The sequence below is a fragment of the Ambystoma mexicanum genome, chromosome 5q, assembly GCF_040938575.1.
Source record: "Ambystoma mexicanum isolate Mex_15411 chromosome 5q, UKY_AmexF1_1, whole genome shotgun sequence".
In the NCBI taxonomy this organism is placed as follows: Eukaryota; Metazoa; Chordata; class Amphibia; order Caudata; family Ambystomatidae; genus Ambystoma; species Ambystoma mexicanum.
This window is the reverse complement of record NC_090933.1, coordinates 43,844,486-43,856,489: the sequence shown is the minus strand read 5'-3', so window position 1 is coordinate 43,856,489 and position 12,004 is coordinate 43,844,486. Positions and strand designations below refer to the sequence as shown.

The 12,004-nt window shown below is 44.4% G+C and overlaps 1 protein-coding gene across 2 annotated transcripts in view; it reads left to right on the top strand.

Annotated features, from left to right (window-relative positions):
- The window catches only part of GNAL (G protein subunit alpha L), a 1,214,381-nt gene that overhangs the window by 1,169,225 nt on the left and 33,152 nt on the right, over positions 1-12,004 (top strand). For both annotated transcript variants that reach the window (XM_069620481.1, XM_069620482.1), the window contains exon 11: positions 6,561-6,628. In XM_069620481.1, the coding sequence (XP_069476582.1) occupies positions 6,561-6,628 (68 nt within the window). The remainder of the gene's footprint in view (positions 1-6,560; positions 6,629-12,004) is intronic.

The following is a 12,004-nucleotide window of genomic DNA, read 5'->3' as shown; positions in this document are numbered from 1 at the left end:
TTTTTGGAACTCGAATGGCCACTGCCAACTTGGCAGTATTGTGATATATGTGGGTAGTCCTGGTTCAGCAATCTATGAGCTTATGGGAACAGCAGAGCGGTCATGTCAAGCCCACATGGATTCAAAGTAGAATTGTGAACACTGTTTTGTCACAGAAATGCCTCCAGTTGGGAGCATTCAGCTGGCAGATGCACACCAGACCCAACAACATAGAGCCAGGCAGCATGCTCATTTGCTTCATAGCCCTGACTCTGGGTGAGCATGTAAATCAATGTAACCTTTATTTATGTGTCAGACTCTGTATGTGGATGAGAGTTAAACAACAGGAGTGTCACTCTACCACACGGTCCATCCATTACAGGTAACGCAACCGGTGACCCTAGGCTTTCTTGCCCACACAGGTTCTTCTGTAACTGCACCTGTGTTGTGGTTCACATGCATTTGGCTTTCACCTTGCCAGCCTTTTAATTTTGCCACAATGTGTTTTCCTCTTTGCCAGTCTCTTGACTTTGCCACAGTGTGCTCTTTCATACAGTTCACTTTGTGGTGCTCTTTCTTTCACCACATTGCTTTAATATTCTGCAGTAATATTCAATCTTTGCTTTTCACTGCATTGCATCATATTTAGTCTTTGCTTTCAATATATTGTACAAGGTGCTTCACACAAACTTGCCATCTGTTCATCGGTTTGTCAAATGTTTTCATTTAGTTCGGTATTCCATAATTCTGAGCTTTTAGTCTGTTGGTCACAGTTCATCTCATTCATCTTTCTCTGCACAGCCTGTTGCTTTGGGTTCACCATGCTGTGCATATCCTCTTTAGTTCATTCGACATTCACTTTTGCTCTCACAGCCCCCTCTGGTCCGAGTCTTTCCTTTTTGTGCACTCACCAGTCCCTGGCGTCTCCTTCGAGCGGCTGCTCTCTCTCCTTCTGCTTCGCTTATACGTTTTCTTTGTACTGCGAGCCCGGCTCGCACTTCGCTTCACTCGCTGTGGGTTGCTGGCAGCTCTGACTGCTTCCCGCAGATGCTGCTAGTAGCTGGCAGCTCTCGGATTTCTTCATGTCTGCAACTCCTACTACAGAGAACCCGACCAATGAGGCTCCCACTGCTGTGGCTCTGTCACGGCCCGCCCAGGCCTTGGCTCCACAGCTCCTTCAGGATACTTGCCGGCATGCTGGCTTTGGAGCAGGACCACACGCGGCCACCTCCTTCTGCACAGGATTCTCCCCTCAGGCTCACGAGCGGCTTGGCTTCTCTCCTGCTGGTCTCCCTCTTCTCCTGGTCGGCTCCACCTTTTATACACCTGCAACAATTTTACAGGTTGCAGGTGTGAGTCCTCAGGCCCAATTGCCTGACCACAGTTAGTGGAAAACTTCGGGCATGCCTGAATGTTACAACAGTCTGCAGGCTTCTTCCTCGTCTCAGTACTAAAGTGGTGAAATTACACTACTCCTAGTCGCCTCTTCCTCATCCCAGTAGTATAATGGTATGCATGAGGTGAAATTAGAGGAAATGGTTTGCAATAGCCTACAGAGGTAGGGGGCAGGGGGAGATTGGCTCACAGTGAAAAGGGGGATACTATGTCTCGCCGGTAGACCTCCTCTTCTTCACCCTATTCCTAGTGTTTCTAGATTGATAATGTTTTCTGGTGTTATCCTGGCCAGAGGGAAAAGAGTAATAATATTCCATAAATGCGGCTGGGACTGAGGGTTCATCATAGAATGGAAATGGGGGATACTGTGTCTAACGCAATGACATCCCCCTACGATTCCCCAAGTCTCCCCTACCTAGGTGATCCTCCTTCACATCTCTACCCCCAGGGTCATCATCCAGAGCAATGGCCCTTCCCTGGCCACCCAAGTAGAGGATGATGGGGAGAGGGAAGTGAGGACACCCTCCAGTTCCTCGGAGTGACTTAAACTTCTCCTTTCCTTACAGTGACCATGGTGACTTTTTTTGACCACCATGGTTGGGGAAATGGGCTCAAATGGCATGCTCCAAATTGTTGCAAGGTAATTTCTTCTTTACCAGAACCTGATCCACAACTGGCTTGACAACTTGTGCTTTCCTGGTTATTGGAGGTTTCTAAATTCAGAGTGATCTTGATGTGTGTGGTGCCTTTTTAGAAGTAGATTTCTTTAGCATGAAATGGTGGACCATTGTCCGAATGGTTGGATTCTAGGAGTTCATTGCTGACATTACACCTTCACCTCATGCTGTGGTTGATACTACAAACCGACCATGGGGATATCTTGAATACTATTCCAGCTCAACCATCAGGTGATAGTCATCAGGTAGTGTCCTAAAATCCATGCTTCTTTTCAGCTACAAACTGGTTCATTTGGTATCGTGAATGTGGGAGCAAGTTTGCTTGATGGCCGGGTGGCCCGGAAAACACACTTTCCTATAACCGCTTCTTGAGGTTCTCATGTCTCAGAAACCATACCCTTTCCTGAAGCTTTGCCGTTATTTTGGCCCTGTCTTGATGTGTTGTCTTTCATGTGCCAGTGTCACCATTTAGTTGGTCGGGCCATTTGGCAGGGCAATGCGGCACTCCAGCACTAGCACAGCTCTGGACACATTTGTTTGTGGTTGGTGCCAAATCGACTCTGAGTCACCCGGTCGACTGAGTGCACTTACTGGTGCTCAAGGAATCCCTTTAAGCAGTTCTCGTATAGGGCTGCCTTCATGAACGCCACATATTAATCACCCTCCGTCACCAGCACAGTCTTCTCCGGTGACAATTCTAATGGAATCCCCTGTTGGTTTACAAAACAGACATGTTCCTATATTACTATGCCCTTTCTCTTCCTCCTTGTGGCCACACAGGAATGAAGGTAGAGGGCAATCACAGGATTCCCTACTCTTGAGCTGAACTGAATTGTGAAGTCCTGCAACTGCATCATCAACTTTGCCAAGCTGGACCTCTGTACCATGTGCCGTGTTATTCATAGTCGAAGTAGCGGTGTGTTGTCAGTTGAAATGATGAAGTAATGGTCACATATATAAACATGACTGTCTGTGACCACATAGAACCACAATTGCTGCCTCCACAGTTTCCTCTGGTATGGTTCTCTTGCAGCGAGTGCAAAGCCTGCGTGCGGCATTGGAACTATCCAGCACCTTACCTTTTCCTGGATGAGAACAGCACCCAGGCCGCCTCTGCCCTTGTTTTATCGAATAAGGCCATAGTTAGATGTGTTCAACGTGTAGTATTTTTGTTGGCCTGGAAAGCTTGCTTTTGGGGGCCTTGTCAAGGACCAGGCCACTTTAACATTTCCCAGTTCCCTCTAAGACTGTCAGATAGGGGGGGGGGCAGTTTGGAGTTCAAATTGACACACTAGTTCTCTATCCCTAAAGCACTTCTCGTCTCTCTAACTTTGACAGGCTGTTGCTGTGATGTCATTGGCTTAAGTGTGATCAGCGTTTACATCCTGCACTGTGAAAACATAACTCAGATAAAGTGTTTATTTAGCTCTGTGCATAGGTGCTTGTGTTCGGCATTGCTTCAAGCAAAAATAGAAACGTTCTCGCTGATGTTCAACACCCCTTTAATTTCAGTGAGAACCGCTTTGATAATGTCCTGAAAAGCTAAGAGTCCCTGAAACGGAAGCTTTGTATCTGTGTAATCCCCCATCCATGATAATGTGGTAATATACCTTGAATCTATGTGAATTGATAGCTGGTGATCTCTGAAATTGAAGTCCATGTTGGTGAAAGCACAAGCTGCCTGTAAATCTGCTTTTACATCAAATCGTTGGTATGCGGTGACGTTCCCTCTTGGTGGCAAGCGTGGCCTCCACAGGCTGCTTCAGCTTGCAGGCTTCCATGATCAGACAGACCCATTCAGTGCGGTTTTAGCACTTTGCCGCAAATTGGATGGGACTGTGCTATGTTTCAGTGCCACTAGCTGCCCACTGTCATTCCATTCTATCAAGTGGCTTTCAGTCGGATATCTCGTCCAGTTAATCCTTGTTGATGCCATAATCAGATTGGATGAGTTTGAGCGCTTCGGCTGAGGCGCTGCTGAGCAGTGTCCGTGCCCATTTTAATTACACGAAATGTTGCCAGCATCTTATCCCATGATAAAACTCCGTCTGAACACCCTCTCCAAGGAAAGTTAGCTACAAAGTCTCCAGTGAAAAGATTGATACTAAAAGAAATTGCCCGCAAATATAACATTGAATCGGTGTTTTTCCCATCTGTGTAAAATGAGTGCAAAATAAGCAGATCTTGGCACAAACAATTTCTAATGGCACTTCAGTTAAAAAAATGTGTTTTTGCAATGTTCATAATGGGTGGGAAAGGGCAGAGGATAGTTTAGTGCCAGAATGAACCCAGGAAATAAGGTGCATATGTATCTCCTACTAAGGCAAAAAAATAAAAATGGGGTCATTCAAACCTTTAAGAAACTCGAGGGAAAATGACATTCAGGGATTTGAAAAATATCGTCAAGGAATATTTCACTGTTTTCCGAGCTGATATTTTTACTTATAACTGCTGCACACCTAGTGGTGTTGCTTTGACATCTGTGCTGTCTACGATACTGTTCACCACACATCTCTTCAATGCATTGGTTTGACCAGTACTGCTTCGCCTCCTACCTCACAAACACCAACTCGTCCACATGAACAGCGAGAGATGCAATTGCACCATTGCTTCATCGAGCATCTCATCTTCAACTTTTAAAGGGAACTCCTTTCCCGCCACAAAGTCGAGATCCACCAGTATGCCGGTGGCACACAGCTTAAGGGTCAACTCTACGACATCTTCCAACAGAAATGTTGTCTTTCTTTTGTACAAGCATAGATGTACAGCAGGTCCGGACGCCAAAAGCACCAAATATGCGCTCCTTGTGGTCTCCAACAAGTGCACCCAAGTCTCGAATTAGTTGAAATGGAATTCAACAGGTTTTCTTCCCTGCTCACCCACTGTGAACTGCCCTTCAACACACACTTCACAAAGAAAACCCAGAAAGCACAGTAAAGCAAAAGACCAGCCATTTCTAATGAAGCGTTTCCGAAAATACACTCCAGTAACATTTCAGTCAGCAGTGCAAGGTCTGCTGACTGAACCAAAAGCCGGATTTGTAAAATGGGGTGATCGCGCCTTTTCAGTACAAGCAGCCAAACCGTGGAATCATCTACCTACACATATCTGCCTTATCCCAAATCATGTAGTGTTCCCCCCGCCCCCATTATAAAAACATTCTTATTTCTGTGGTAATTAGGTTAGACTACATATCTGGTCTAGGCCTTGCCACAGCACAAAAATGCCTTTTGAAAGGTGTACATTGCGCTATATTAAAAAAAAGGCCATATCACCAGCCATCACTTCTTTCCAGAATCAAGCCATTAATCTCTTCTTCCTAATTCGGCATCATCACTGCAACCTTGGCCATCTGCTATCTTTATGGTGACAGTGCCTTCTTAGCTGGGCCCCAACTACCTGCCTGATAGGTAAACTCTAGTAGAGCGATGTTGTGGTTTCGAGTGCTATGGAGAATTCTGGAGATGGTCAGGTGATTAACCTTGGAGGATGAAGCCTTGGATGTCATTGTTTTGTAGGTGACACAGGCTGTCTTGAAGATGTTTTAAGAACTACAAAAAGGAGATCGCCAGAAAACACACCATCTCCTGCCACACACCTGCACTTTGGAAGAGCACACCAACTCACATCAGGTTCGCACCATCTCTTCTGCTCTTGAGGGAGGGCCTGACAACTCTGCTCTTCAAAGCACCCTTAATCACACACTGATACCTGAATTAAGCCTCAGTAAGCCTGACTTATTGTCCTAAGCGAAACTAGAGATTGAGGGCTTTGGGCACCTAATGCCTGGTGATTCCACCCACCCCTGGGGGCTAACGTTGTTAGCACTTGTGTCTTGCCTACTCCCCTTGAAGCCTGCACCGGCTCACTGCAGCGTAACCACTGCACAGCGCGGCCTTGGAAACATGGCGACTGGCATTTCTCAGATCAGAATGTTCTTTGAAGGGTGTTAATTCCAGACAGTGCCCCTTACACCTGACCATGGGTTTCCTCTCCTCTGCCAACTGTTCAGTATTTTCCTACACAATACAATATCTGTTTACTTGTAAAATAATAAAAATGCAAACTATTTCCCCTCAATATAAACCGCTAAAGAGTAGAGATTTTATTTTGTGCTCATTTTGCAAGCTACACTTTACGGGGAGTGTAATAACCGAGAGCAGGGTCCCATGCTAGTAATGTGCGGCTTAAAAACAGCACCCTGCCATTTTCTGAGACTCCAGCTGAGAAGATTGCGTCCCAATTTGTCATTCAATCTTTGTCCATTCTCACTGTGAAACAGTGCTTCGTTAAACTAAAGACGTGCATGTTCAATGAGATTTGTATGTATACGTTGAGACAGTTTAAAATCATATCAACTTTCTCTGTGATGGGCATAGAATGGGCGAAACCCTTCTTTGAATACATCACTTTATTTTTGAGTTTCCTTCATTAGTTCAAATGAAAGATGAGTTTCCTCTTTCTAGGACTGCTTCTAATGCAATGCCTTTCCTTTCCTCTCCTTAACAGCAACAATAGAAGCCAATGAAGATCCCAAAGTCACGCGGGCCAAGTTCTTCATCCGAGATGAGTTCTTAGTAAGTATGTTTGCAAAGCTTTGACATGCTCCATGTTGCAACATCTTTGAATGTCACACTGTTTGGAGTAGCCCTAAGCTCTTCTGCTCTGATCTTCGAGAATGAACTGAGCACAGAGTTGTGTATTGTGCCGGGCTGGGAGGAAAGCTCAGGGCAACGTGTTTCTCGAAAGTAAGACAACTCGGAGCATCGCCAGTTCAAATACCGGTCGCTATTATGCGCATTATATAAGATTAACTGTGCAGGCAAAGCCAGCAGCATTGTATACACAAAACAATTCAATGTTCCTCTGCAGTCACAGAGAATGCATGGGTGACCAGATTTGGAAAATAAAAAACCAGGATAGGCCTACAGAAACCGTCCGTGTTTTCTGAACCCTTGACGTCTGCCCCAGGTATCTACCTTTTTTTGCATGCTGCTCCCGAGGACTCCTTCTCCTTCCCCCAACCTCCAAATCTACCTCCCCTTCAGGCGCCCAGAGAATTCTACAATCTCCTCAGCCATCCAACCCCATTTAGCCAGCTCTGCTCGTATCCCGTGTCGTCTTCGCTGTCTGTTACCCGTCCACCATGAAAAAAGAAAAAGGATTTACTCCCTTGTTTATTATAGATGGCGGCGCGTGCTGTTTTGTTTTACGCATGCGCAATATGCAGCAAGCCCATCTCCCGGGTTTAGAACAAAAATAGTTAAAACACTATTAGCAACCGTAGAGGGAGCCATTGGGGGTTCTAATAGTGATAAACTCTGTTTTGGGGGTTGACAGGGCCAGGGGTGGACTGGGCTGTAGGGCCTCTGGAGATTTCCCGTTGGGCCTCTGCTGCACGCTGGGCCTCTTTTGTGTGGTAATCTATTTATTCATACATGTTCTCGTATGAAAAGGGTTGGGCTTGCTGAAAATGTGTAATATCGGCTCACTTTAAACATTATTTCCAGGGCCTTTTTTGATTCGCATTCCACTCCTAGACAGGACAAAGCAGCAGGACTCTCAATGGTGCTTATTCACTGCCTTAGCGAGTTTTAACACTATGTTAAGCTAACTCATATTTTTGGTTACTAGCTTTCAAGAAAAAGTTTTTGAAAGCCAATAGACAAAAATATCAGGCCCAGTATTTTTTATTTGTTTGTAAAAAAAAAAAAAAGGCTGTTCAATAAAAATGAACTTCTTGCAGAGTTTATAGTTTGTTTTGACAACTGGCTTTCAAGACCACATACGTTCCGTTCTGCGAGCACTGAATCAAGACCTTCAATTGTTGGGAAGAACAGTCTCCTATATTACTGGTTTGTGAAAGCAAAGTGTGTTGAGTGCATACAGGCAACATTCATTTCTGTGTTCTGCGTGCATTCTGGTGTCATTCTATGGTGCACAAAAGGGGAATGTAAGTTTGTTACAAATAGGAATTGTTTGGTATTATTTTGGCTTCATTTATGTTTGCCTTTTACAATGTATGAGAGGAAAATGCAGGCTTGATTAGAGCAGCAAATATCAATTATTCTGCTGAATTCAGTTGTCCTTCACAGCAATTGCCTGGAAAAGAGTGCAGGCGATATACAGATAGTCCGTGTTTGAAGGTCCATGCATCATGTTTGTGAACTGTTTTCACGGACCTTGAGTGGGCTAATCTCTACTACATATATATGAGAATTATTGTGACATAGCCACCTTTCTATGGAAGAAACAGTCTTGTTGGCTGGCTTTCTTGCACAACGTTCCCTGTGCCCCTCCCATGCAATTCACTGTTCCCTAGGACGTTTCCTCCTCCTCTTGTTCTGAACACCACACAGTTTCTACACTCAGTAGCATAGCCAAGCACTCATGTCCTTCGCCATCAATCGTCTGTACTTTGCCGTAAAATGTGCCCATCAGTTGAAAGGGAAGCAGTTCAAAGCTTTGGGTCAAGCCGGGATCCGTGCAACTCTGGCTACTACCATTCCGTTATAATGCCACGGAAGATCAGTTTCCAAATTATGGAGTCCTAGTTTCCTGGACATTGCTGCATGTCGGTGTCATCCTCGTTAGCCATTCTTGATAGTGGTCCAGGCACTCAGGCAGTTGTCCCAGAAGGATTTGTAAAACTATGTTTAGAGAATTAAATCTAAACAGTAATAAGTAAAGAGCCTCACTTTCCCCAAACCTAATGCAGGCACTTGACATATTCCCTATGCTCCAAATCTCTTTAATCCCAAAACTACCGCTTTAAGCCCTGCCCGTACCCTTTGGGATGGAGGGGACACTGCTCTGAACCCATCAACTAATTGATAAACCACATTCCCACCCTGACAAAAAAATATGACTGGATACTGTTTCTGTAGACCTGTTAACTAATGAATACTGTAGCAGAGTATTGTACAACCTGGTTTGATGGCTAGTTAGTGGGCTTTTGCCTTGACTGTGCAAAAACATAACTGGAGCAATCCGTGACCACCTACAGAAGAAGGCTCTTATAGGGTAAGCAACTTATTCTGAAAGAAGTCCACAGACTTCAATTTACGAGTGGACATAAAAAATGGATAACCTATCACTGCTAGCTACTCCAACAAAGTCCTTGAGTATCGTGTGATGAACCCTGCAGAGACTTCACAAAGACCCTAACTTAAGTCTCCTTCCAGGTGGCCATGGGAAGACAGCCATTACCTGATCCTGACCTTGGGGGTGGTATTAGCCGGGAGGATCACCTGGGAGTGGGAAGAGAAGGGGTACAGGAGGACTCAGTTGGGAGTGACACGATTTGTCTTTCTCAAAGGAAGAAACGTCAGTGCTGCCAGAATATGTAATGGCTTGCTGTCACAGGGAAGTTTTCTTTCCCAAAGCTAAGTACTTTGATGTTGATGACAAATGTCATAATTCCTCATCTATTATAAATAAGAACCCCTCCAATAAAATCCATCCACAAATATGATGGCAATAGTCCCTTAACTCTGCAGGGGAATAGTAAAAACAAATGTCGAACTATTAACAACTGAAAACCTTAAATCTTTTGTGAAGCAGAAACAATTACTAAGTCCTTATGAAGCTCTTGTAGAGAATGATTGTGGATAGAAGGGGAAATAATACATTTGGCAATAACAGCCAAAACAGAAAAGGGGATTTGAACATTGAGGACTTAAAGTGCCACACTGCCCCAAGTACTGGGACGAAGAAGATGGTGTGCAGAGGCTCAAGATTGCAAGTGGCAATCTAATTGCCCTAAGGACCCGGACCCGAGGGAGACTAAGAGGTATAAAACACCCCCTCAACTGCATGCCATAGAGAGCAGTAGTGGGAGGTGGAGTGAATGCTCTAACTCCATATTGAAATTGAAGGAAACTGGGAGATGCCGTGATTAGCAGAATGATGGCCAGTTCGGAGAGGGTCTCTCTCTTCAATGACCCTGTATGCAGTGGTTGCACAGCAGGAAGCGTTTTTTGTAAAAGATTTCCCCCTGTAGAATTTAGATGTCGAGGTCGCACAGTTGGAAGTGTAAAATATAAAAGCTTTTCCTAGTGTAAAGTGGACCGCGGTGGCAGGCGAGCACCTGAGTGTCCCTTGAGCGAGGAGCACTCAATTCCCTATCAGCGTTGGCTGCGGGAAGCAGTTTGCCAGGTGGCGTGCAGCAGAGAAGGCAGGCGACCTGGAGGCAGCGGAACGAGCAGATGCGTGTGCAATACCCGGTGAGTTCACTACAAGTGTGTGACCCCGGAACTCTGCGTGATCACCCGCTGGCCCAATCTAATACTTTTGAATACCGAACAGATACCAAGAAGCTAAAGTGGCAGAATAAGAACTTTGTGCAAGAAGGGTATCATTATACGGGTAAAAGTCATAGACTTTGTCAGAATCAAAGGAGGGCAATATCGAGTCAAGGATGTAAGAACCAACATTGCCAAAGCCAAAAGAGGGCAACTAAGAACCAAGTTGTTTGTGAACCATATTGCCAAAATGAGAGAGAAACAAATGTTGTAAATGACCTAAACAAGCATTGTCCAAGCCAAAGAAGAAAGAGTTGGAATACAAGCCACGATCAGCCATTGGTAAAAATAAAAGTGGGGAAACAGAAGTGGTAGGAGAGCTGCCTTCCTGATAGGAAGTATTCAGGAAGAGAGGAGCATAACCTGTATTGCTTGTGGCAGTTCCAAGTGTTTAATAAACAGCACCAATGTGTTTCATTTCTTGTGTTTCATGTCTTCCCAGGACAAGTAGTGAAAACTGATGTTGTGGAAAGTTAAGACTTTGATTGAAGTAAATCACATCACAGAAGTACCTGTAGTAGTAGTACAAGTTTTCATTAGCCCTGGTAGGCGAGTAACCCAGGGCAGGGACTTTGTAGTGTTAGACCTGGCAGGTGAGTTGACCAGGTAAAAGTCATTGAAGTACTATACTGTGGTTGTACTATTTAAAGAAGAAGAGGTGGCACGACCACTCAAAGATCTTGTGAATTGTTGTGGAGTCATCCTGATAAAGAATCTTTTGTTGATACAGATGAACGGTTGAAACATCCTTATTATTTGAAAGATGTCGTGTTGAACTCTGTACCACCACTGGAGGGCTAAAGACTGGTTGACTATTTGGAACTGTTGATTTAAGTCTGGTAAAAGACTTTCTTGGAACAAGAGGAGCTTTATTATTTGAACTTTGTTACAAGATGGAAAAAGACCAATTTTGAACTGTGGAGTAAAACTCCTGTCGAATCTGGGGAAGGGGATTCCACCCAGGCTACAAGGAGAAACTGTTAGCAAATGTATTATGAATATAACTGTTCATTTTGATTTGAATTGCCATCCATTGCCTTGGTACGTTGTATGAAAAAGTGTTAGGGACAGATTCCTTTTGTTAGTGTTTCCTTTAGTTACTTTGAAAGGCAGGGAAATCCTTGTTAGGGTAGGGATAGTGAGGCATTTGTCAAACCCATTTAAGTTAATAAAATGGCAACTTGTGAAAAGCCCCTACAAAGTGGTCTGCCTCACATTTCTGTACATTTCAGTACTTTTGAGATGACCAAGTTCCCTTTTGCTGGCACTGCAGGCCTCTTAGCATTCTTCTAGGCCTGCTGGAGTGAGTGCTGCTTCATACCCCGCCTTTCCCTGCTGCCAAACAACTCAGTTTAAAGTCCACACATCCTTTCTGTCTCAGATCTCTTGTACATCCAACATCAGATTTTATAGTATCCTGGGTCTAGAATGTGCTCTTTTACTTTTATGTAACAACTCGCACTATTTCTGTTTCATGCTCTCGTTCATGGATATTAACTCAAATCCCATGTAATATACCTTCATTGCAAGATCAAATAATAACAGGCTGACTTTGCTACTAAGATTGACTACAAAAAGGAATCTGTTGAGAATGGCTGCCAGAACTGCCTGACTTGTCATAGAAGAATACATCCCACCTAGAAAGAATGC